The 27,508-nt window shown below is 42.3% G+C and overlaps 1 protein-coding gene across 1 annotated transcript in view; it reads right to left on the reverse strand.

Annotated features, from left to right (window-relative positions):
- Positions 1-1,851: 1,851 nt before the first annotated feature.
- ccdc13 (coiled-coil domain containing 13) overlaps positions 1,852-27,508 on the reverse strand; it is an 81,263-nt gene continuing 55,606 nt past the window's right edge. The window contains exons 11-15 of the mRNA XM_059971756.1: positions 26,696-26,779; positions 23,789-23,908; positions 10,461-10,615; positions 7,261-7,363; positions 1,852-3,024 (exon numbers count right to left, since the gene is read on the reverse strand). Of these exons, the coding sequence (XP_059827739.1) occupies positions 2,871-3,024; positions 7,261-7,363; positions 10,461-10,615; positions 23,789-23,908; positions 26,696-26,779 (616 nt within the window). The 3' untranslated portion in view covers positions 1,852-2,870. The remainder of the gene's footprint in view (positions 3,025-7,260; positions 7,364-10,460; positions 10,616-23,788; positions 23,909-26,695; positions 26,780-27,508) is intronic.

Consider the following 27,508-nt stretch of genomic DNA (forward strand, 5'->3'; position numbering starts at 1 on the left):
CAGGAAGGCAGCGTCCATTATTAAGGACCTCCAGCACCCAGGACATGCCTTTTCTCACTGTTTCCATCAGGTAGGAGGTATAGAAGCCTGAAGGCACACACTCAGCAATTCAGGAACAGCTTCTTCCCCTCTCCTCTCTGATTCCTAAATGGACATTGAAGCTTTGGACACTACCTCACTTTTTTTAAAATACAGTTTTTCTGCTTTTGTGCATTAAAAAAAATCTATTCAATATACATAATTGATTTACTTGTTTATTTATTATGTTTTTTTTCTTCTCTCTTTTATTTGAACTGTTGCTGCTAAGTTAACAAATTTTACGTCACATGCCAGTGATAATAAACCTGATTCTGATTGTCATGGATCACCAATAATCTCAATAATTTTTTAGTCATTCTTTAATAATGTAATGGCATTGTAAATTACTGAACTTCTGAAATGAAAGAAACTAATAACTAAAACATAACAATTTTCTTCACCTTAAGATACTGAAGTCTTGTAACATCTCCCCCTTAATTTATTACTCATCAAATGGCATTTTGTATCTCAAAAAAGTTGTATGATAACTTCCTGTTTCATGGTATGAAGGTATATTTATATCTAAATGATGTTTAGCATCACAAGTGAATCTGCAGATGCTGGAAATAAATAAAAACACAAAATACTGGCAGAACTCAGCAGGCCAGACAGCATCTATGGGAGGAGGTAGTGATGATGTTTCGGGCTGAAACCCTTCATCAGGAGTGAAGTAACATGGGATGGTCAAGGGGGGATAAGAAGTGGGGGGAGGGATAAAGTAGAGAGCTAGGAAGTGATAGGTTGGAGGGAAATGGGCTGGGGGAAGGTGGAGAATTGTGGGAAATAAAAGAGAAAGAAAGGTAGGGCTGGGGGGAGATATATTGAGGGGGGAAAAAGAGAGAGAACCAGACTGAAATAATAGATAGGGATGGGGGTAAGGGGGGGTCAGGGGTACCAGCGGAGGTCTGTGAATTGGATGTTCATGCCGGCAGGTAGGAGGCTATCCAGGCAGGAGATAAGGTATTGCTCCATCGACCTGCGTTTTTTTTGAAGAGCACCACATCCTGGCGCACGCAGAACTCACTGAGGTGAGGGCAAAGGGGGACAAAGGTGAGGCCCTTACTAAGGACAGAGCACTCAGCCTCAGAGAGAGGAAGGTCGGAGGGGATGGTGAAGACCCGGCAGGGTTGAGAGCTCTGGTTCAAGGGAGGTGGGAGGCTGGTGGAGTCAGCAGGGAAGGGGTGGGGGGTGAAAGGAAGCTGAAGCCCCCTAGGGCCCGTCCGAGGGGGGTGGGAGGCTGGTGGACTCACCGTCCCTGCCGGGTCTTCACCATCCCCTCCGACCTTCCTCTCTCTGAGGCTGAGCGCTCTGTCCTTAGTAAGGGCCTCACCTTTGTCCCCCTTCGCCCTCACCTCAGTGAGTTCTGCGTGCGCCAGGATGTGGAGCTCTTCAAAAAAAAACACAGGTCGATGGAGCAATACCTCATCTCCTGCCTAGGTAGCCTCCTACCTGCCGGCATGAACATCCAACTCACAGACCTCCGCTGATACCCCTGACCCCCCCTTACCCCCATCCCTATCTATTATTTCAGTCTGGTTCTCTTTCTCTTTTTCCCCCCTCAATATATCTCCCCCCAGCCCTACCTTTCTTTCTCTTTTATTTCCCACAATTCTCCATCTTCCCCCAGCCCATTTCCCTCCAGCCTATCACTTCCTAGCTCTCTACTTTATCCCTCCCCCCACTTCTTATCCCCCCCTTGACCATCCTATGTTACTTCACTCCTGATGAAGGGTTTCGGCCTGAAAAGTCATCTCTACCTCCTCCCATAGATGCTGTCTGGCCTGCTGAGTTCTGCCAGCATTTTGATGTTTAGCATACTTGCTTTGCAAGAAGTTACCTGCATTCCTTCTGAGTGTACGAGTTTTCACTGAGATGAAGGGAAGAAATGCTTGGAACATGACTCTCTCTTGCCATGTATGCCATACACCTTTGCAGCAACACAAAATACACCGTACAGTTTACCAATCAGAGCTTGCCTGGTCAAGATATCTCACTCCAGGTGCAAGGGCAAGTGTCCATGTCCTTTCAGACTAGTTCTTCCCCTTTCAGCTGATAGGAACTATACACAGAGACCGTTATCAATGTTTATCTAAATCTGTTTAACAAGCTCTGAATGTGAAGTGTTGCAAAGAACTCTTTCATGCTTTGGATTTTTAGTCTGAGTGCTAGCATACTCACCCCCTTAAACAAATATGAGAAAATCTGTGACTTTTGTATTTAAAGTCTACTTTCTTCAGAGTACACCGGTAATGTAATGTTGACACACAATGATAAATGGGACATTGAGTTCATTTTAACAATAATTGTGGCATCAATTCAAATATCAGCCTCTCCTCATGTAGGTGTGTGGTTTCTTTTGTCTGCTACATTCTCCATGCCACCGGTTTGATCAATTAACATTTGGAAAAAAGCCTTTTGGCTATCTAACAAAACAAAAACATTGTAAGGCAACCTGGAGAGAGTCAGATGCTGTAACAGGAGAAATGCACAGACGCTTTTAATGGCAGACCGCTTTTGCATGATTTCGACTGCTAATTGATTTGAAATATAAAAGAGAAAAGCAAGCCAAATAGCTGTATATAACACCCATTTAGCCAGTCTAGTCAGCAACAGTCCAAATGAATGTACAAGTAGTCAGGTTGATATCAGATTTCCAGCATCTGCACTTGTTCCTTTTCAGTGACATGTTACTGAATTGGCTTTGGTCTTTCCTCTTTTCACTGCTAGTTCTCAGATTCAAGATATTTTAACCATCTCCAAATCAACATCATGGTTCATTTGAAGTAGTGGAGTTAATTCCTTTTATGCTGTCGAAGAGCTTGTAGGAAGACCTGCTTCACTTGGCTCAACATATCATGATACAATTTCAGATCCTCTTCTTTGGCCTTTGAAGTGCTGTGCAAGCCTGTCTTTAAAGCCTCATTCTCATCTATCTGTATGGCGAGTCTGAAATCAAAAAGGTGCCACAGTTTAGCACTTAGTTTAGGTTGGTGGAATTTTTTTCAAAGCTCGCAGAGAGTATTACAGTATAACAGAGGTTTCTCATAAAGCACAGAAACAGGCCCATCAACCCACTAATTCTGCACCCACCCACTTACACTAATCCCATTTTAATCTCACCATAAAACACAGGAGCGCAATTAGGCCATTCAGCCCATCGAGTCTACTTCTCCATTTCTTCATAGCTGATTTATTATCTCTCAACTCATTTTCCTGCCTTCTCACAGTAACCTTAGATGCCCTTACTAATCAAGAACCTATCAATCACTGCTTTAAATATACTCAATGACTTGGCCTCCACAACTATCTGAGGCAATGAATTCCACAGATTCACTGCTCTCTAGCCAAAAAAATTCCTCCTACCTCTGTTCTAAAAGAACATCCTTCTAATAGGATAGCAGAATATAGTATTAATGGTAAGACTCTTGGCAGTGTGGAGGATCAGAGGGATCTTGGGGTCTGTGGTTGACTTTGTGGTTAAGAAAGCATACAGTGCATTGGCCTTCATCAAACATGGGATTGAGTTCAAGTTCCGAGAGGTAATGTTACAGCTATATAGGACCCTGATCAGACCCCACTTGGAGTACTGTGCTCAGTTCTGGTTACCTCACTACAGGAAGAATGTGGAAACCATAGAAAAGGTGCAGAGGAGATTTACAAGGATGTTGCCTGGATTGGGGAGCATGCCTTACGAGAATAGGTTGAGTGAACTTGGCCTTTTTTCCTTTGAGCGACAGAGGATGAGAGGTGACCTGATAGAGGTGTATAAGATGATGAGAGGCATTGATTGTATGGATAGTTAGAGGTTTTTTTCCCAGGGCCGAAATGGCTAGCATGAGAGGGCACAGTTTTAAGGTGCTTGGAAGTAGGTACAGAGAAGATGTCAGGGATAAGGTTTTTATGCAGAGAGTGGTGAGCACGTGGAATGAGCTACTGGCGGTGGTGGTGGAGGCGGAAATGATAGGGTTTTTAAAAGACTCCTGGATAGGTATATGGAGCTTAGAAAAATAGAGGGCTATGGATAACCCTAGGTAATTTCTAAAGTAAGGACTTCTGGCACAGCATTGTGGGCTGAAGGGCCTGTATTGTGCTGTAGGTTTTCTATGTTTCTAATGTTTCTATGTTTAATCTGAGCTGTGCTCTCTCGTTCTAGATTCCCCCTCTTGGGAAATATCCTTTCCCTATTTACTCTATCTGGGCCTTTCAATATTCACTAGGTTTCAGTGAGATACCCCCTTCATTCTTCTAATCACTAGTAAGTACAGGCCCAGAGCCATCAGACATTCTTCATACGTTAACCTTTTCACTCTCAGGATCATTCTCATGAACTTCCTCTGGGCCCCCTCCAATCACTATGTACTGATCAAGCCTTGGCCAAGATTCTACTATTCAACTGCACACTAAGGGTAATTTATCTAGTTAACCTGATGACCTGCATGTCTTTGGGATACGGGAGGAAAGCAGAGCCACAGAGGCAGAGGGAGAATGTGCACAGTCTGTACAGACAGCAGGATTAAACCCAGGTCACTGGAACGGTCTGGGGGCAGCTCTACCAGCTGTGCTACTGTGTCTTTCATTGTGACATCCTGCCATCCCTCTAGGGAAAGATGAAAGTGGAACTAATTGGATGACTTTATCAAAGAGCTAGCAAAGTTACAATTCACAAATCCCTCACTCTGTGTCATTCTGATATTCCATTTGTTAGAGCCATAGAACAGTACAGCACAGAAACAGGCCTTTTCACCCATCTAGTCCCTGATGAACTATTTAAACTGCCTAGTCCTATTGACCTTTATCTGGATCATAGCCCTCCATACCCCTCCTATCCATGTACTAACCCAAACTTCAGGCATCAAAGGATATGGTGAGAAGGCAGGTGTATGGGGTTGAGTGTGATCTGGGATCAGCCTTGATGGAACGGCAGAGCAGACTCGATAGGCTGAATGGCCTAATTCTGCTCCTGTGTCTCATGGTCTTAAACTTTGAAATCAAGATTGCATCTGCCACTTACGTTGGCAGCTTGTTCCATAATCTCATCATCCTCTGAGTGAAGTTTCCCCTCAAACCAAGAGTTCCCAACCTTTTTAATGCCATGGACCAATACCATTAAACAAGGGGTCCATGGACCCCAAGTTGGAAACCCTTGCCTTAAACATTTCACCTTTCACCCTTAACCCATGACCTCTAATTGTGGTCTCACCCAAGCTCAGTGGAAAAAACCTGCTTGCATTTATCATATCTATACACCTCATACATACATCTGTACCTCCCTCTGCAATTAGATCCTTGATTTCCTAAACTGGAAGATCACAATCTGTGCGGATTGGTGATAACATCTCCTCTATGCTGACAATCAACACTGGTGCATTTCAGGGATGTCTGCTTAGCCCAGTGCTCTATTCTCTCTATACCTAAGACTGTGTGGCTAGGCATAGCTCAAATACCGTCTATAAATTTGCTGATGATACAGTTGGTAGAATCTCAGAAGCAGACAAGAGGGCGTCCAGGAGTGAGATATGCCAACTAGTGGAGTGGTGTCACAGCAACAATCTGGCACTCAATGTCAGTAAAACGAAGAGTTGATTGTGGACTTCAGGAAGGGTAAGACGAAGGAACACATACCAATCCTCAAAGAGAGATCAGAAGTGGAGAGAGTGAGCAATTTCAAGGTCCTGGGTGTCAAGATCTCCGAGGACCTAACTTGGTCCCAACATATCGATGCAGCTATAAAGAAGGCAAGACAGCGACTATACTTCATTAGGAGTTTGAAGAGATTTGGTATGTCAACAAATACACTCAAAAACTTCTATAAATGTACTGTGGAGATCATTCTGACACGCTGCATCAGTATCTGGTATGGGGTGAGGGGGCTACTGCACAGGACCGAAAGAAGCTGCAGAGAGTCGTAAATATAGTCAGCTCCATCTTGGGTACTAGCCTACAAAGCACCCAGGACATCTTCAAGGGGAGAGGTGTCTCAGGAAGGCAGCATCCATTATTAAGAACCTCCAGCACCCAGGGCATGCCCTTTTCTCACTGTTACCATCAGGTAGGAGGCACAGAAGCCTGAAGGCACACACTCAGCGATTCAAGAACAGCTTCTTCCCCTCTGCCATCCAATTCCTAAATGGAAATTGAACCCTTGGACACTACCTGATTTTAAAAAATATATATTATTTATTTTTTATGCACAATTTTAATCTATTCAATAGATGTATACGGTAATTGATTTACTTATTTAATTTTTTTTCATAATCCATAATAATACATTATATTATGTATTACATTGAACTGCTGCTGCTAAGTTAACAAATTTCACGACACATGCCAGTGATAACAAACCTGATTCTGGTTCTGATTCCTTGTAACAGTCTGCGATAAATCTACCAATTTGTTTCTCTAAATCCCATGGACTGTAGGGTGGTCTTTAATATAGCCCTTTAACATGGTTGTACGGTTCTTATTCCTGATTTCCACCTCTAAAGCCTCACAAATCAAGTTCTCCAGTCTGTCCTGACTGGTCATGCCACTCCTCCCCCTTTGTTCCTCCTGCTCTATCACGTGTAAAACAACGGAATCCCAGTCCTGTCCCTCATGCAAGCAAATCTCACTAATGGCTACAAATCATAATTCCACTGGTATTATCCGTGGCTCTGAAGCAGTCTGGATCCCACTGTGATTACTACTTGGTTACATTAAGATAACAGGTAGCCAAACCTTCACTCTGACTTGAGTTGCATCAGTTCAAATGGAGCAAACATTTGAATGGGTAAAATGTTTAACCCAAAACAAAGTACCATCACCAGCAAACTAACAAACAGATAAATCAAGTAATGAGTGAATCAGTCAATCTATCAAGAATTGTGATTGAAAATATCAATCCCAGTCTTCAAATGACACCAAAATTATTTTTATTGAACATTTGCCCTTTTCCAAGTGCCATACTATAGAAAATGAAGAGGCCCTGTAGCTATTCGTTAGTTGTTTTGTGGAAAAATACGTGAATATTTCTACTTTTTTTTCCAGCACATTCTATTTTATAATATATATACCATGTTGGCTCAGTTTTCCTTATCCAACACTTCCATTACTAACACATTACAGAGAGCAAGAAGCTTGACATGCTGGTAGCTGTCATCATTAATGCATTTTGATTCAGGAAGAAGTTAAGCAACTTCTTACCGTGTATTCAGTTCTTCTAGTTGTGCCTCCAAACTTAAAGCTGAAGGTTTCCCTGGAGACGGGTCACCACTGCCACACAGACGGCTGGTAGTGTTGGACAAACCTTTGTTTAGTGAAACAGAAAGCTGAATGAGTTTTATCTTAGAGTCTTAGAAACATTAGAAATGAAACTGGATGTAAGTGTGAATGCAAAACAGCCAGCAGTTCACTGATCACCTGTTAGCACTGTTCATATTTAAAACAAAATCAATATAATTATTAAATTTCTGTTCAATGCTCAAAGCTAGACACTAACTCTGTGATGTAAGGTCTTTCACCTGAAGTGTTAACTGTGTTTCTCCTTCCATAGGTACTACCCGTCCGCCAGCAATTTCAACATTTGCACTTAGATTTAACATTTTCAGTGTAAAATTAAAATCTACATGTAAGGTAAAGGCAAGATTCAATTACAACAGCAAGTGTTGGAAACTCACAGCTGGAATTTCACTTAACCTTTATGATACAGAGTTACAGACTATTACAGCACAGAAACAGGCCCTTCAGCCCATCTAGTCCATGCCAAACTATTAATCTGCCTAGTCCCATCAAACTGCACCAGACCATAGCCCTCCGTACCCCTCCCATGCACGTACCTATTCAAATTGATCTTAAATGTTGAAATTGAACCTTCATCCACCACTTCTGCTGGCAGCTTGTTCCACATTCTCACCACCGTCTGAATAAAGATGTTACCCCTTAGGTTCACCTTTCACCCTTAACCTATGACCTTTCATTCCAGTCTCACCCAACCTCAGTGGAAAAAGTCTGCTTGCATTTACCCTGTCTATACCACTCATTGTTCTGTACACTACTATCAAATCTCTCCCATTCTTCTAAGCTTTAGTCCTAACCTATTCATCCTGTCCCTGGCAACAGCCTTGTCAATTTTCTCTGCACTCTTTCAACATTCTCCATGCCATGTCATTATCAACTATTATTTTAAGGCCCACATTTTCTTTTTCAGGCTGTAGGCTTTGCTGGAAAGACTAACATTTGCCGTGCATCTTTAATTACTCTTAAGAAAGAGTTACTGAGCTGCAGCATCTGTGTTATCATGTTGAGTGCATTGAACTGCCTAGAATATTCACTGAACTCTCCAAGCCCTCTGCTGGCAAAAAGTAATAGGAACTGAAACCATTCAAAGATTACTATTAAATAGAAGCTTAGACCTGTGGAAAGAAGAGTACAGCTGGCAGCACCAAAGTTACTGGCAGCAAGGGGCAGCAGTGTAAGCATTTAAGGAAAATACTTAATGCAAGGTGCTGACTATACAGGCTCCACAACAACCAGCTAGAGTCAGACTCTAATTGACACAGAAGTCAGCCACGATGGAGTAGGAGGATCTTGCCATCGTAGACCTTGATTACAAGATTTTTTTTTAAACTAGTGATGTCAATAATATCTTTCCAACATCTAACACAGGTGTTCTCAATCTGGGGTCCTTGGACCTCTCTGTTAATGGTAGGGCTTCTAGCAATAAGAAAGGTTGGGAACCCCTGTTCTAATCTCTCTGCAAAGGTCAGGTATAACATGCACACAAAGTGCATTACTGCAACTAGCAGTTAAGTTTACATTAAATTACTTTGCTCTCAATGTGTTTAAAGGCATGAACTTATTTTAAAACAATTTTTGATGCATTTCCAGAGATTCTTAACATCAGATTTTAGTCCAGCTTGACTGGTCATTTAATTAGATTGTGATTGATTTTATCAATACAAATTCCTTGCCTCACTTCCAGTCCCCTAAGTTTTTTACCTAACAGAAAAACTATTTTATTTCTGAAATTTAAAAATTAACTCTAGATAGCAACTTTTTGGAGGCAGAGTTCTCAAAACCCATTGATGCACCATCAATAACTCACACTGAGACGTAAGGCGAGATATCGGCTTTTATTGACTGGAAGAAGGAACCAGGAGTGAGTGTCCATCATACTATGTCCTGGAGACTGAGGCCGAGCGTCAGGCCTCAGATCGCCTTTATACAGGGGCCTGTGGGAGGAGCCACAGGAGCAGTCAGCAGGGGGCATGTCCAGACAGGCACATAGTTCACCACACCCATGCCTTGAGATGTGAAGAGGTGCTGCCTGACATCACAACAGAACGGTCTAAGTTCCAATTTTGGAGTGATGTCTATCATTTCAAAGAAATATTTTCTAAATATTTAAACAATTTTATTGGATAGATATGAGAGGCTTTGCAGATGTTGGAAATCAAGTAACACACACAAAATGCTGGAGGAACTCAGCAGGCCAGGCAGCGTCTATGGAGAGGAATAAAGAGTCAATGTTTTGGGCTTGGAACCTTCATCAGCACATTTGTACGTTCTCCCCATGACCATGTGGTTTCCTCCGGGTGCTCCGGTTTCCTCCCACATTCCAAAGGTATATGGGTTAGTATGTTAATTGGTCTCATGGAATGTAATTGTGCAGCATGGGCTCGTTGGGCAAGGAAGGTTTGTCACTGTGCTGTATTTCTAAATAAAACTTTTAAATATCAGTACAAATAACTAGAATTCTTCGACAGTTCAGTGAGACCCTCTCTGTGATCTCTGCTGCTCTCTAACCCTTCAACCATGTGCTCACCAAGAATTGCTACCACAGCATTCTAATTTCTCACTTACTTCTTCTCTTCTTATCTGCCATTCACCTCCCTGTTTCCCCTCCTTCTTCCTTTTCTCCCATGGTCCACTGTCCTCTCCTATCAGATTCCTTCTTCAGCCCTTTACCTCTTCCACCTATTCCCTCCCAGCTTCTTGCTTTCTCCCTCCCCTATCCACCTACCCCTTCACCTATCCCCTCCCAGGTTCTTGCTTTCCCACCTACCCCTTCACCTATCATCTGCCAGCTTCTATTCCTTCCCCTCCCCATCTTCTTATTCTAGCTTCTTTCCCTTCCTTTCCAGTCTTGAGAAGGGTCTCAGCTGAAGCATTGACTGTTTAGGTCCCTTTATAGCCCCTGCCTGTTCCTCTAGCATTCTGTGTGCGTTGCTCAGCTTTTCGGTGTAACTTCACGGTATGCAAGTTTCACCATCGGTATGAAACTCAAGCACAACACAAAAGGGAACAAAAGAAACAATGGTTCCTATTACAAGTGGAATGGAAGGCTGAGACTGAGAAACTTATTTTCCTTCCCAAGCTACTTAATATCAACCAATGCACTTAACTTGTTTTGTTCTTATTAGCGAGCTTGTTGACATCATGATTCCTTCCCATGTCCAGTTTGGCTTTTCCAAGTTGTTGCTCTAAGGTTACAGACCACCGCCGCTGTTCTTGAAGCTTCTGCTCAGCCTCCAATACCTTGTCATTGCTCTCTTTTAACCTGACACATAGTCAGAATCACAATCAGTATCACTGATATATATCATGAAATCCATTGTTTTGAGACTGCAGTAGGAGGAGCATTCCAAGGAAAAATGGTGAGCAGCCAGAAGTCTTGGTAAACATTGGCACCAGTGACATAGGTAGGAATAGCAAAAATCAAGTTGGTGCTGGATCCCAAGAGAGAGAATTTGTAGAATGCCTACTAGATGGCTTTTTAGAGCAGCTTGTGGTTGAGTCCACTAAGGGATCAAATATTCTGGATTAGATCTTGTGTAATGAACCAGATTTCATTAGGGAGCATAAGGTAAAGGAACCCTTAGGAACCAGTGATCATAATATGATAGAATTCATCCTGTAATTTGAGAGGAAAAAGCTACGTCAGGTGTATCAATATTACAGTGGAGTAAAGGGAATTATAGAAGCTTGAGAGAGAAGCTGGCCAAAGTTCATTAGAATGGGCCACTAGCAGGGATGATGTTATGGGTGGAGTTTCTGTGAGCAATTTGTAAGGTGCAGAATAGATACATCCCAAGGAAGTAGTATTCTAAAGGCAGGATGATGCAATCATGGTTGACAAGGGAAGTCAAAGACAGCATCAAAGCAAAAGTGAGGGTATATAATAGAGCAAAAATTAGTGGGAAGTTAGAGGATTGGCAAGCTTTCAAAAAACAACAGAAGTCAACTAAAAAGCCATAAGGGGGAAAAGGATAAAATATGAAGGCAACTAGCCAATAATATCAAAGAGGATACCAAAAGATTTTCATGTATGTAAAGAATAAAAGAGGGGTGAGAGTAGATTTTGGACCACTGGAAAATAATGCTGGGGAGGAAGTGGCAGGAGACAAGGAAATGGCAGACAAGCTGATGAAGTGATTTGCATTTAGCGTTCACTGTGAAAGACACTGGCAGTTTGAGAGTTTCGGGGTAGATGTGAATGCAGTTGCTACTACTAGGGAGAAGGTGCTTGGTAAACTGGAAGGTCTGAACGTAGATAAGTCACCTGGACCAGATGGACTACATCCCAGGGTTCTGAAAGAGGCAGCTGAAGAGAGATCATGGAGGCATTAGTATTGATCTTTCTGGAATCACTAGATTCTGGAATGGTTCCAGAAGACTGGAAAATTGCAAAAGTCACTCCACTCTTTAAGAAGGGAGAGAGGCAGAAGAAAGGAAATTATAGGCTAGTTAGCCTGACCTTAGTGGTTGGGAAGACATTGGAGTCGATTGTTAAGGATGTGGTTTCAGGGTACTTGGAGGCACACGATAAAATAGGCCAAAGTTAGCATGGTTGCCTCAAGGGGAAATCTTGCCTGACAAATCTATTGGAATTATTTGAGAAAATAACAAACAGGATTGACAAAGGATAATCATTGTGGGTGTTGTGTATTTGGATTTTCAGATGGCCTTTGACGAGGTGTCACACATGAGCTTGCTCAACAAGATAAGAGCCCATGGTATTACAGGAAAGATACTGGAATGGTTAGAACATTAGATGATTGCAGGGTGAGAATAAAGGGAGCCTTTTCTGATTGGCTGCCGGTGACTAGTGGTGTTCCACAGGGGTTGGTGTTGGGACCATTTCTTTTTATGTTGTATGTCATGGATTTGAATGATGGAATTGATTGCTTAACGGCCAAGTTTGCGGACAATACGAAGATAGGTGGAGGGATAGGTAGTGTTGAGGAAGCAGACAGGCTGCAGTAGGACTTAAGACAGATTGGGAGAATGGGCAAAGAAGTGGCAGATGGAATAGAGTGTCAGGAAGTGTATGGTCATGCACTTTGGTAGAAGAGACAAAAGCATAGACTTTTTTCTAAACAGGGAGAAAGTTCAAAAAAATCTGAGGGTCAAAGGGACTTGGGTGTCCTCGTGCAGGGATCCCTGAAGATTGATTTGCAGGTTGAGTCCATGGTGAGGAAGGCAAATTCATTTCGAGAGGACAAAAATATAAAAGCAAGGATGTAAGGCTGAGGCTTTATGAAGCATTGGTGAGGCCTCACTTGGAGTATTGTGAGCAGTTTTGAGCTTCTTATTTATGGAAGGATGTGCAGACATTGGAGAGGATTCAGAAGAGGCTCACAAGAATGATTCCAGGAATGAAAGGGTTATGAGCAATTGATGGCTCTGGGCTTGTACTCATTGGAATTTTGAAGAATGACGGGTGATCTCATTGAAACTTATTGAATATTGAAAAGCCTAGAAACAGCGGATATGGAGAGGATGTTTCTTATGGTGGAAGAGTCTAGGACCAGAGGGCACTGCCTTAGAATACAGGACATCCATTTAGAATGGAGATGAAGAGGAATTTCTTTAGCCAGAGTGTGGTGAATCTGTGGACTATGTTGCCACAGACGATGTGGAGACCAGTCATTAGGTCTATTTAAGTCAGAGGTTGATTGGTTCTTGATTAGTCAGGGTGTGAAAGGTCACAGGGAAAGGCAGGAGAATGGGGTTGAAAGGGAAATGGATCAGCCATGATGAAATGAAGTAAAATAAACAATTAGTGCAAAAAGAGAGCAAAATAGTGAGGTAGTATTCATGGACTCAGGGACTGCTCAAAATATGAAGATGGATGGGAAGAAGCTGTTCATAGAATGTTAAGTGTGCATCTTCAGGCTCCTATAACTCCTCCCTAATGGCAGTAATGAGATAAGGGCATGTCCTGGATGGTGAGGGTCCTTCATGATGGATCCCACCTTTCTGAGGTACTGCATTTTGAAGATGTCCTCAGTGGTGGGAAGGCACGTGCCCATGATGGAGCTGGCTCCTACAACCCCCTGCATTTTTTTCTGATCCTATGCATTGGAGCCTTCATACCAGACATTGATGCGACCAGCTAAAATGCTCCACGTACATCTGTGGAAATTTGCTAGAGTGTTTGGTGACATGCTAAGTCTGCTCAAACTCCTAATGAATATTGCTGCTGGCATGCCTTCTTCGTGTTTGCATCAAAATGTTGGGCCCAGGATGGATCTTCTAAGCTGTTGACAACTAGAAACTGCTCACCCTTTTCACAAAGTCAAGGATCCATTTGCAGAGGGAAGCACAGAGACCCAGGTTTTGAAGATTGTTGATTAGTAATGAGGGGATGTTGGTGTTAAGCACTAAGTCGTAATCAGTAAACAGCCACAGGTAGGCTTTGCTGTTGTCTAAGTGGTCCAAGGCCAAGTGGAGTGATGTTGGCATCATCTCTTTAAAGCTAGACAGGATTCTCTAACTAAACATTAAACTACAAAGTGAACACAATACCTGTAATGTTTCAAAACCACAAAATACACTTCACAACATCGTTATCCAACGTAAACCAGAACCAATTCTATTATGGCAGTTAACCAAATTTGGCCAAAATCTTGGTTATGGAAGACCAATTATATAGCACATAGAACAATATATTCAGCCCACAGTGCTGTGTCAGTGTTGATTCCAATTTATACTAAATGTCCTCCTCCTGTGTATCATCCATATTCCTCCATTCTCTTCACATTCATGTGTCTAAAAGCTTCCCAAACTCCATCAAATTGTTTGCTTCTACTTTTACCCTGATTATCCAATCTACTACTACTACTCTCTGCGGTTAAAAAAATTACTTTCCCCTCATATTGCCTTAAACTTCCCCCTTCCCTCTAAACTTAAAAGCCAGTCTTCTGGTGTTTTGACATTTCTATACTGGTCAAAAGATACTGGCTGCCTACTATTCATGTCTCTCATAATCTTATTAACTCTTTCTCAGCCTCTGATGCTCCAGAGAAAACAATCAAAGTTTGTTCAACCTCCCCTTATGGTACATGCGTCCCTAATCCAAGTAGCATCATGGTGAACCTCTTCTGCACTCTCTCCGCAGTCTGTACATCATTCCTATAACGGGGTAACCTGAACTGCGACAGTATTCCAAATGGTGTCTGACTGAAGTTCTATATGCTGAAGCTGGCTTCCTTACTTACACTCAACACTTCTACCATTGAAGGCAAGTATTTCCATGCACCTTCCTTACCACCTTATCCACTTCAGTAGTGGACTATGGACTATGGATTTACGACCTGCTTTTTTATAGCCTACCATTAACTATATACTTACTTGTTTTGTTTGTCCTCCCAAATTGCAACACTTCAGACTTGTTTGGATTAAACACCATCTGCTACTTCTCCAACCACGTCTGTAACTGATCTCTATTCCTCTTTATCCTTTGACATTCCTTTACACAGTCCATAACTCCACCAATCTTGATGTCATCCACAAACTTGTTCCATCTGCAAAAGGGAGGGTTTTCCCTGTGGCCAATCATTTTAATTCCACTCACCATTCCCATTCCGACATGTTGGTCAGTGGCCTCCTCTACTGCTACAATGAAGCCACTCTTAGGTTGGAGGAACAATACCTCATATTCTGATAAGGTAGATCCAACCTGATGGTATGAACATCAATTTCTCCAACTTCAGTTAATTTCTCCCTCCCCCCTCTCTTTTTCCGCTCCCTATTTTGGGTTTCCTCATACCCCTTCTCTTCTCATCATCTGTGTAACATCTGCTACTGTACCTCTCCTCCTTCCCTTTCTCTCATGGTCCACTCTCATCTTCCTTCTTCGTCAGCCCTTTACCCTTTCCACCTATCACCTCCCAGATTCTCATTTCATTCTCCCTCCCCCACCCACTTACCTTCCCCCTCACCTGGCTTCACCTATCACCTGCCAGCTTGTACTCCTTCCCCTTCCTCACCTTCTTATTCTGGCTTCTTCCCACTTCCTTTCCAGTCCTGATGAAGTGTCTCGACTTGAAACACTGCCTCTTTATTCCTTCCTATAGATGCTGCCTGACCTGCTGAGTTCCTCCAGCATTTTGTGTGTATTACAAAGAACCTACCTACATGGTCATCCAAATCATTGATATATATCACAAACAGCAGAAGTCCTAGGACTGATCCCTGGGAAACAGCATTGGTCATGGACCTCCAGCCACAATGACAGCCTTCCACCCTTTTCTCTCTGTCTTCTATGAGCAAGCCTGTTCCAAATCCAAACTTGCCTGAATTCCATTGATCCTTCATCTTGTGAGTCAACCTACCATGAGGGACATTATTAGTAGAAAGAGATCTGGAATGTGAGATGTTGGATGAGAAAATGACTGTAACAGAGGAAGTATTATCTGTTTAGCGTGTTTGAAATTAGGTAAACTGCCAGCTCCAGTCCAAATATATGCCTGATATTTAAAGGAAGTGAGGGAGCATCTTTTAAAGCTGCTTTGACTATAGGACAGATAGGGTAAACAGTGAGAATCTGACATAGCTAGTGTGGACAGAATCTATTTCCTAGGAAAAAAGTATCAAGAGAGAAAGTTTAAAGGAATGTGTCTTTGTTTTCTCCACACGGTGAGCGGTGGGTGCCTGGAACAGGCTGCCAGGGGTACTGATCAAAGCAGAGGCATTTCAGAGGCTGTTAGATTTAGACACATGAACATGCAGGGAATGGAGCAATTTGGATTATGTGGAGACAAAAATAGATCTAGTTTAACTCAGCATTGTGTTTGGTTCTGGCATCAAGGAGCAAAAAACCTGTTCCTATGCTATACTATTCTGTGTTTTATGTTTGACTAGAAGATCAGAGAACCCTTAATGTATCTATTTTTTAAAAAAAGATGGGATAAACCAAGGAATTATAATAAAAAATGAAAATGCTGAGAGAACTTAGTAGGTCATGTCACTGTGGAGAGGGATAATGATTATGTTGATGACCTTTCTTCAATTCCCTGGGGTCAGTACTCAGTGCCTTACTGTTTCTAGTAATATATTAACAAATTCAACTTAATGAAAGGGAAAAAGAAAGTTTGCAGAGCTTCACTCTCTATAGAACCTGCCTGACCTGCAGAGTATTTTCAGCAGTTTCTGTTTTTAATCACGTGAATGTTTTCAGGGTTCTTGTCCCACCTGGAAAATGGGGTTTCATATGCCAGGCTGCAGTTATAGACTTTAGATCGGCATTTAGCACCATGCCCCAGAAGCAAGTGGGGAAACTGTTCTCGCTGGGACTCAACCCTCCCTCTGCAACTGGATCCTGGACTTAATGGAAAGGCCAGTGTCAGTCAGCAACGTCTTTAGTCCCATTACACTGAGCACTGGCACTCCCCATGGCTGTGTGCTCCGCCCACTGCTGTTCGCATGACTATGTCTCAGGATTCAGCTGAAACTGTGCTATCAGGCTTGTGGATGATACAACAGAGGGTGGCCTCATCAACAACAATGATGAGATGGAATACAGAGAGGAAAGTGGACTAGTGTGAGAAGAACAACCCAAGTCCGAACATGGAGAAGAGCAAGGAAATCATTGTGGACTTCAGGAAGGTGCAGATGAATTATCCCCCTCTGAAAATACACGGCCCCTCCATTGCGAGAGTTAAATGCACCAAGTTCCTGTGAGTTCACATCACGGATTACCTCACCTTGTCCCTTAATATCACCTCCCTGAACAAGAAAGCACAGCAGTACCTCCATTTCCTAAGGAGACTGAGGCAAGCAAGCCTCCACGCCCCATTCTTAACTGAATTTTATAGGAGCATCATTGAGACTGCCTGATAAGCTTCATCTCCATCTGGTATGGTATGGGAGGAGCCGAGCATCAGACTGGAAGTCTGTGAAAAACAGCTGAGAGGATCATAGAGTCTCACTACCACCCATCAGGAACATTTATCAGGAGCGCTGCGTACGTAGGGCCTTTAGTATGATCAAGGATCTCACCCATCCATACAGCATTCCGGAGACTCTGATGCATAAAAATACTTAATGAATACTTTGCTTCAGTATTCACTATGGAAAAGGAACTGGCGATTGTAGGGAAGACTTACAGCGGACTGAAAAGCTTGAGCATGTAGATATTAAAGAAGGGGATGTATTGGAGCTTTTGAAAAGGATCAAGTTGGATAAGTCACCGGGACCAGACGAGATGTACCCCAGGTTACTGTGGGAGCCTCTGGCGATGATCTTTGCATCATCAATGGGGATGGGAGAGGTTTCAGAGGATTGGGGGTTTGTGGATGTTGTTCCCTTATTTGAGAAAGGGAGTAGGGATAGCCCAGAAAATTATAGGCCAGTGAGTCTTACTTCAGTGGTTGGCCAGTTGATGGAGAAGATCCTGAGAGGCAGGAATTATGAACATTTGGAGAGGTATAACATGATTCGGAATAGTCAGCATTGCTTTGTCAAAGGTAGGTCGTGCCTTACGAGCCTGATTGAATTTTTGAGGATGTGACTAAACACATCAATGAAGGTACAGCCATAGATGTAGTGTATATTGATTTCAGCAAGGCATTTGATAAGATACCCCATGCAAGGCTTATTGAGAAAGGAAGAAGGCATGGGATCCAAGGGGACATTGCTTTGTGGATCGAAAAGTGGCTTGCCCACAGAAGGCAAAGAGTGGTTGTAGACGGGTCATATTCTGAATGGAGGTCGGTCACCAGTGCCTCAGAGATCTGCTCTGGGACCCCTTTTTCTTCATTATTTTTATAAATGACCTGGATAAGGAAGTGGAGGGATGGGTTAGTAAGTTTGCTGATGACACAAAGGTTGGGGGTGTTGTGGATAGTGTAGAGGGCTGTCAGAGGTTACAGTGGGACATGGATAAGATACAAAACTGGGCTGAGAAGTGGCAGATGGAGCTCAACCCAGATAAGTGTGAAGTGGTTCATTTTGGTAGATCAAATATGATGGTAGAATATAGCATTAATAGTAAGACTCTTGGCAGTGTGGAGGATCAGAGGGATCTTGGGGACTGAGTCCATAGGACACTCAAAGTTGCTGCACAGGTAGACTCTGTGGTTAAGAAGGCATATGGTGCACTGGCCTTCATCAATCATGGGATTGAGTTTAGGAGCCAAGAGGTAATGTTGCAGCTGTATCGGACCCCGGTCAGACTCCACTTGGAGTACTGTGCTCAGTTCTGGTCGCCTTACTACAGGAAGGATGTGGAAGGCATAGAAAGGGTGCAGAGGAGATTTACAAGGATGTTGCCTGGATTGGGGAGCATGCCTTACGAGAATAGGTTGAGTGAACTCGGCCTTTTCTCCTTGGACTGACGGAAGATGAAAGGTGACCTAATAGAATTTTATAAGATGATGAGAGGCATTGACTGTGTGGATAGTCAGAGGCTTTATCCCAGAGCTGAAATGGCTAGCACGAGAGGGCACAGTTTTAAGGTGCTTGGAAGTAGGTACAGAGAAGATGTCAGGGGTAAGTTTTTTTTTACTCAGAGAGTGGTGAGTGTGTCAATGGGCTGCTGGTGACAGCGGTGGAGGTGGAAATGTTAGGGTCTTTTAAGAGACTCCTGGACAGGTACATGAAGCTTAGTAAAATAGAGGGCTATGGGTAATCCTAGGTAATTTCTAAGGTAAGGACATGTTCAGCACAGCTTTGTGGGCCGAAGGGCCTGTATTGTGCTGTTGGTTTTCTGTGTTTCTGTTTCTAAAACAAGAACAGTCAGGATGGGAAACAGTTTCTTGCTTCAGGCCTTAGGCTTCTGAACTCCCTGCTGCATCGCATTTGTAGTGTCACCTTACAATATTTAATCTAAGCACTTAGTTTATTTGAGGATTGTGTTCTATGTTTTATGAGGATAGGTTGAGCAAGCTAGGGCTTTTCTGTTTGAAGTGAAGGAGGATAAGCAGTGTCTTGATAGAGGTGTACAAGGTGATAAGAGACAAAGATACAGTGGACAGTCAGAGACACTTGCTAATACCAGTAGGGATAATTTTTTTTTTTAATTTTTTTTTATTAGTTTTTCAAAACATTTTACAAATTAAAAACCCCAAATCCCAATGAGGAACATTAAAACAGTGCAAAATTAAGCATACAATGACAATATGCTAAGAGAATTTAGCAAAAAAAAAGCACCTAAATTAAAGACAAGTAAGCTTAGTGGGGATAATTTTAAGATGTTTGGAGAAAAGTAGGGGGGGGGGATGTCAGAGGTAAGTTTTTTTACACTGAGAATGGTGGGTGCATGGAGCATGCTGCCAGGGTTAGTGGTAAAGGCATATACACTAGAGGTAGTTAAGAGAATCTTACAAGAGCATACGGATTAAGGAAAAATGGAGGATTATATAGGAGCAAAGGGCTCGATTGATGTTAGGGTAGGTTAAAGGGTTAGGACAACATCATGTGCGAAATGGCCCGTACTGTGCTGTGGTATTCTGTGATCTATGGTAGCATTGCATTCACCCATGAAAATGGAAAATGGAGAACACAGACCAATACAGTACAGGAACAGGCCCTTCAGCCCACAATGTTGTCCCAAACCAATTAATAATCAAATGGCCAACTAATCTAATTCCTCTGCCTACACAATATCCATATCCTTCCATTTTTCTCACATTCACGCACCTATCTAAGCATCTCTTAAAAGTTCCTACTGTATCTACCTATACCCAAGCAGAGCATTCCAGGCACCCACCACTCTGTGTAAAATGCTTGCCCCTTACATCTCCTTTAAAATTACCTTCAGCACCTTAGACGCATGTCCTCTGGTAGTAGACATTTCAATCCTGGGAATCTATTAAGAGTTTTTCGAGGAGGTTACAAGGAATGTGGTTGAAGGGAAGGCAGTGGATGTTGTATACATGGACTTCAGTAAGGCCTTTGACAAGGTCCCATATGGGAGGTTAGTTAGGAAGATTCCGTCCCTAGGTATACATGGAGAGGTAGTAAATTGGATTAGACATTGGCTCAATGGAAGAAGCCAGAGAGTGGTAGTGGAGGATTGCTACTCTGAGTGGAGGCCTGTGACTAGTGGTGTGCCACAGGGATCAGTGCTGGGTCCATTGTTATTTGTCATCTATATCAATGATCTGGATGATAATGTGGCAAATTGGCAAATTTACTGATGATACAAAGATTAGAGGTGTAGTGAACAGTGAGGAAGGTTTTCAAAGCTTGAAGAGGGATTTGGACCAGTTGGAGGAATGGGCTGAAAAATGGCAGACGGAGTTTAATGCGGACAAGTGTGAGGTATTGCACTTCGGAAGGTCAAACCAAGGTAGAACATACAAGGTAACTGGTAGGACACTGAGGAGTGCAGTAGAACAGAGGGATCTGGGAGTACAGATACATAATTCCCTAAAAGTGGCGTCACAAGTAAATAGGGTTTTAAAGAGAGCTTTTGGTACATTGGCCTTTATAAATCAAAGTATTGAGTATAAGAGTTGGAATGTAATGGTGAGGTTGTATAAGACATTGGTAAGACCGAATTTGGAGTATTGAGTGCAGTTTTGGTCACCTAATTACAGGAAGGATATTAATAAGGTTGAAAGAGTGCAGGGAAGGTTTACAAGGATGTTGCCGGGACTTGAGAAACTGAGTTACAGAGAAAGGTTGAATAGGTTAGGACTTTATTCCCTGGAGCGTAGGAGAATGAGGGGTGATTTGATAAGAGGTGTATAAAATTATGATGGGTATAGATAGAGTGAATGCAAGCAAGCTTTTTCCACTGAGGCTAGGGGAGCAAAAAACCAGAGGTCATGGGTTTAGGGTGAAGGGGGAAGGGGGAAAAGTTTAAGGGGAACATTGAGGGGGGCTTCTTCATGCAGAGAGTGGTGTGAGTATAGAATGAGCTGCCAGATGAAGTGGTGAATGCGGGCTCACTTTTGACATTTAAGAAAAACTTGGACAGGTATATGGATGAGAGGGATTTGGAGAGATATGGCCCAGGTGCAGGTCAGTGGGACTAGGCAGAAAAATGGTTCGGCACAGCCAAGAAGGGTCAAAAGACCTGTTTCTGTGCTGTAATGTTCTATGGTTCTAAAAGATACTGTCTGTCTACTCTATCTATGCCTCTCATTATCTTATAAACTTACATCAGATTTACCCTCAGCCTCCACCTCTCCAAGGAACAGAACCCAAGTTTGTCCAGCCTCTTGTTGCACATGACCTCTGATCCAGGTAGCATCATGGTAAACCTCTTCTGCACCCTCACAAAGTCCTTCCTATAATGGGGCGACCAGAACGGTATGCTATACACCAGAGATGGCCTAACTGTTTTAGAGTTTATAAATCTGCAACATATCTTCCTGATTTTTGAACTCAGTGCCTTGACTAATAAAGGCAAGCATGCCATAAGCCTTCTCAACCACCCTATCAAACTGTGTACCACTTTCAAGGAGCAAAGAACTTGGACTCCAATGTCCCTTTACTTATCGACCCATAACAGTGTGTCAATTTATATTTGACCTACCACGGTGCAACACTTCACATTTGTTCAGGTTAAACTGCGTTAGTCGTTTCTCCACCCATATCTGTGACTGATCTATACCATACTGTGTTCTTTGCCGGTCTTCTATTTTATCACAACACCACTAGTCTTTGTATCATCTGCATTTTACTAACCCACACATCTACATTTTCATCCAGGTCATTTATATACATCACAAAAAGCAGAGGTTCCAATACAGATCCCTGCAGAACACAATGAATCATAGACCTTCAGCTAAGTTCCTTCAATCACTACCCTGTCTTCCATGGGCAAGCCAGTTCTGAATCTAAGCAGCCAACTTACCAAGGAATTAATTTTCTGGATGAGCCCCCCCATGTAGTAAGGCATCTTGTCAAACGCCTTACTAAAAATCCCTGTAGACAATATCCACCACTCTACTTTCATCAACCATCCTTGTCACCTCGTCCAGAAGCTCAGTCAAGTAAGACAGATTGCCTTGTACAAAGCCATACTGGCTCTCCTCCCTAATTAGGCTATGGTTTTCCAAATTCTCATAAATCTTATCCCTACAAATTCTCTCCAGTAACTTACTGATGTAAGACTCACCCCACTATAGTTTCCAGGATTATCCCTTGTTCCCTGCTTGATAGTTACATGGAGCTTAGAAAAATAGAGGGCTATGGGTAATCCTGGGTAATTATAAGATAAGGACATGTTTGACACAGCTTTGTGGGCCAAAGGGCCTGTATAGTGCTGTAGATTTTCTATGTTCTATGTCTATATTCTAATAGAACAACATTAGCTAACAATAGCAACTCACCAGTTCAACAGGACTTTGCCCTTGACTAGAGAGGACACAATAATATTGGTCAAGGCTTCAACCATCTCTAGCCTCTCTCAATAACCTGGGCATATCCTATCAGGCTCTGGGGAATTATCCACCTTAATGCTCTTTAAGAGACCCAACACTATCTCTCTCTTTTACCTTGAAATGCCCTAGTATATCAATACATTCAACACTGATCTCTCTATCTTCCACATCCTCTCCTTGGTAAATACTGATGTAAAGTACTCATTAACGACCTCACCCACATCATCCACATCCATACAAATGTTCCCCCTTTTATCCTTAAGTTGTTCTACCCTCTCCCTGGTTATTCTCTTGCTCTCGATGCCTTGGGGTTCTCTTTAATCCTACTTGGCAAGGACTTTTCATGGTCTCTCCTGGCTTTCTGAATTCACTTTGAGTTCTTTTCTGGAAATTTCACCACGGTTCTGACTTGTAGATGATGAAAAGGCTTAGGAGAGCCAGGAAGTAAGTCAATAGTGCAAGTTAACCAAGCCTCTGACCTGCTCTTGCTCCTGCAGTACTTAGGTACTGATTCAGTTAATTTTCTGTTAACTAATATGCTAGGGCATTTCAAGGTATAGGAAGAGGTAAAGAGCATTAAGATGGTTAAGTCCCCAGGGCCTGATGGGATATGCCCAGGTTATTGAGAGAGGCAGGATATTGTTGGGGCCTTGACCAATATTATTGTGTCCTCTCTAGTCAAGGGCGAACTCCCAGAGGACTGGCGAGTACTCTTTTCATTATTCCTCTTGTGGTGGAGTCCAGAACCAGAGGGCCCAGCCTCAGAATACAAGGGTGTTCCTTTAGAACAAAGATGAAGAGGAATTTCTTTAGCCAGAGGGTGGTGAATCTATGGAATTCATTGCTGTGGAGTACAAGTAATAGGGTATATTTAAAGCAAAGGATGATAGATTCTTGATTAGTAAGGGCATCAAAGATTACAGCAAGAAACCAGAAGAGTGGGGTTGAGAGGGATAACAAATCAGCCATGATGGAATGGTGAAGCAGACTCAATGGGCTGAATGGCCTAATTTGCTCTTATGTCATGACCCTCTGGTGATCTCCATCTCCAGGATGTTGATATGATGGACTGGTAAAACTATTGAATTTCAAGGAGATGGCCTTATTCTTACCTCTTCTGCAGGATGGTAACCAGTTCTGCTAGTTTGTCCCTTTCTACCTCTGCAGCTTGGTAAAGAGCCTTGAACTCTGTGCACTGTAACTGTAGAACTTTCACATCAATCCCATTCACACTGCGGAAGAAAAGTAAGATGTTAAAAATCTAGCATTTCATTCCTTTTAAATTCTTTCTGTGTTATTTAAATTTACACATCCTCTTTTTGTTCCTTTCCACCTAATAGTACAGTAAAACAAACTGGAGAATTGAATTGACCTAATAATAGAATTAAATTGGAAACATAGAAGACTTATTAGAACCTCCATTCTTCTATATCTGCAATTTAATTCTGTTATTAATGCAGTACAGATGTCACTGTGAAGACAGTATATAGCAACAAACAATCTGCTGGAGGAACACAGCAGGTCGAGCAGCAGCTGTGGTGGGAAAGGAATTATCAATGTTTCGGTTTTCATGGGATACAAAGACAGTGAAGGGAAGTCCTGAGGAGGAATATGTGGTCGTGATATAGTCTTGGTAAGAATGTGGTCAAAGAGCCAAAGAACAGTAGAAACTCATAAACACAAAAGATTCTGCAGATACTAGAAATCCAAAGCAAGTGCTGGAGGAACTCAGCAGTTCAAGATGTTATGTGGCAGAAGAAATTCATGCGTGGTTTCAGCCTGAAATGTTGACAATTCCTTTCCCCCCCACAGATGCATGGGTAATTCCTTTTCCTTCCCATCATTGAGCACATCTACACAGAGCATTGTCACAGAAAATGAGCATCCACCATCAGGGACCCCCACCACTCAAGCCATGCTCTCTTCTCACTGCTGCCATCAGGAAGGAGGTACAGGAGTCTCTGGACTCACACCAAAGTTCAAAGTGCAAAGTTAGAACAACAGAGAATTTGAAGGTATCGAAGATCATCTTCAATGTTACCTTTGGTCCCCACCAGACACATAGCTTTCACCTGTGGCTCCAAGTAGCTGTTTGCATATGACAGTGGCCACACCCCAGTACACCAGTTCGACAGGCGGGCTAAATCAGGTGAGGGTAACCAGTGGGTCTCATACCCTGGTGAGATAGGGCTTGTCCTATGCAAAGTCTGTTTTGACAGACTGGGTATTTGATATCTACAATGAGATGCAAAGGCAAAGAAGGCAGTTCTGCAATATTTCATAGAGAGCGAGGGGCATGACGAGGCACAGAAGTAGTCATGGGCCATCCACTTCAATAAAGGAACCAAGGAAGACCCCATCTGTGACATCTACTCGTACCACTAGACCAGGCATGGGCAAACTACGGCCCGCGGGCCATAGGCGGCCCGTTAAGCTTTTTAATCCGGCCCGCAGAACTTGATGAAATTATATTAATAAACCTTGTTAACGTTTTTTCCCCGCAATTCTGGCATTTTCCCAATAGATGACGCACTCTATATACGTTGACCTTTGTTGAGGTGCAGCGTATTACTCCACATTTGCGCTTTACTTTGTGACCTTGTGGCGACCCATTTCCTGGCACATCCGAACCGGCTCACAATTAGCCAGCGTTCCAGCTAAGGGAGATAGCCTGCGGGGATTTGCGAGCACAGAGCTCCGCACACTGGCGCGCTCTCACTGTTCTGTCATTGTGCAGGTCGTTGTTGAGTTTTGGCACAGGGGACAATTGAATAAGAAGGAGCAGGACAAGTAGACCTGCATCTCCTACCGTTTTTGAAATAAAGACAGTCAAGAGAAGAGTGATGATGATAATATCTTGAAGGATAACAGAATTTTCAGTGCTTTAAAATAATAACTGTTACTATTTAAAAAAGCTGTATTTTATTCATTTAATTTTCAGTGTTTTAAAAGTCATTTCAATAAATAGCTAAATACCATGGGACTTCAAAGACAGATATTTTATTGTAATGCATTTGTTCATTTTCAATTGAAATGAAAGCACATGTTTTCTACATATCCCATGATATTTTATTTTCTCTTATGAGGTTTATTACCAAAGCACTCCGTCCATCTGCTCCTGGTCCGGCCCCCCTGTCAAATTTTAGAACCCTTTGTGGCCCTCAAGTCAAAAAGTTTGCCCACCCCTGCACTAGACCCAGTCTTCCGAGGTCAAGAGTGGAACTGCCCCAGTCTTTTCCCGCACAGATTTCCTGTTATCGCTGGTAATGATGGTCAACCACTAGTAGTATTAGTAGTGCTCTAATTTGTTCTGTATTTCATTTAAATGCATAATTTATTGCTCGGTTAAACAGTAGTGTGTCTTTTTTATACCTTTTTAACGATTTCCATGAAACTACAGCTAATTGGGACAGTCAGTTAATTGGGTCAAAATGTACTGGTCCCAATGTGTCCAATTAACTGAAATCCACTGTATCAGGATTCAAGATTGTTTATTGTCATCCATTTGTACACAAGTGTAAAGGAGAACAAGTCCAAGTTTAATTGTTATTCAACAATACACATGAATACAAACCAAACTGTTCCTTCGGGGTCAAGGTGCAATACACAGCATCAACAGTCACACAGCACAAGGCATATGTGGCACATATAATTACAATAGAAGAAAAACATAAAGTTACAAAAAAAATACCCCACGTCCCTGAGTGTCATGGCTTATAGATGACAGATCAACACAATCCAACTTGCAAATGATTGTAAAAACTAAGAATTTAAAACTAGCACCATTATTGAGAGCTGAAAAAGTCACTGCGTCTCTGCGCAGTGTCATCTTCAGTACCCTACTATACTTCCTAATTATGCTCTATTTTTTTAATATTGAAGTGGCAGCTGATCCAAAAAAATCTAAGTATTCTGCCGTTTCACTTTTTGCTGGGGCTAACACTTGTACAGTAACAAGCTTGAAATTTCAGACCTACATATTCAAAAAACAAAACACTTTTAAACAAAAGTGAACAAACCTGGCTGTCCTTCCTGTAGCACTTCCAGAGCAAAGTTGTGTGCCAGCTGATTCAATCAAGGTATGACCCATTTTGGACACCGAGCTGTTTCAGATAAGGAAGATAATAAGTTAAGTTCCAGATAAACTGTGAGTCCAAAAATCTGATGTTTGTCAAAAGGATGTGGAAGCACGGGAAAGTTTACAAGGATGATATTAGGAAAGTGAATGGCCAACTGGACTCCTTGCTTCTTGGGAAGGTTTGAGCGAATCTAAAAGAGTTCTGGAAAATAATGGAAGATTTTCATATAAAAGATATAGAGAGAATGTTTGTCATGAAGAAGAATCTCCATGCCATCAGTATAAGGAAATCACCAGGAAATTCACTTGGGAGATCTGATGAAGCATAGAAACACAAACACCAATGTCAGGACTATAGCTCAGCATTTAATACCATTACTCCCATAATCTTAATTGAGAAGTTACAGAACCTGGGCCTCTGTACCTCCCTCTGCAATTGGATCCTCGACTTCCTAACTGGAAGACCACAATCTGTGCGGATTGGTGATAGCATCTCCTCCTCACTAACAATCAACACTGGTGTACCTTGGGGGTGTGTGCTTAGCCCACTGCTCTATTCTCTCTTTTTTTTAATCTTTCTTCTATATTATGTTGCATTGAACTGCAGCTGCTAAGTTAACAAATTTCACGACACATACCGGTGATGATAAACCTGATTTTGTTTCTGAAAAAAACTAGTTATTATTCTGTTGAAGAGATAAATCAAGAGCACAGAAGTTCCTGGACGTGAGATCTTCCACAAGGCAGAATATAA

Source organism: Hypanus sabinus, chromosome 6 (assembly GCF_030144855.1).
Source record: "Hypanus sabinus isolate sHypSab1 chromosome 6, sHypSab1.hap1, whole genome shotgun sequence".
NCBI classification, from domain to species: domain Eukaryota; kingdom Metazoa; phylum Chordata; class Chondrichthyes; order Myliobatiformes; family Dasyatidae; genus Hypanus; species Hypanus sabinus.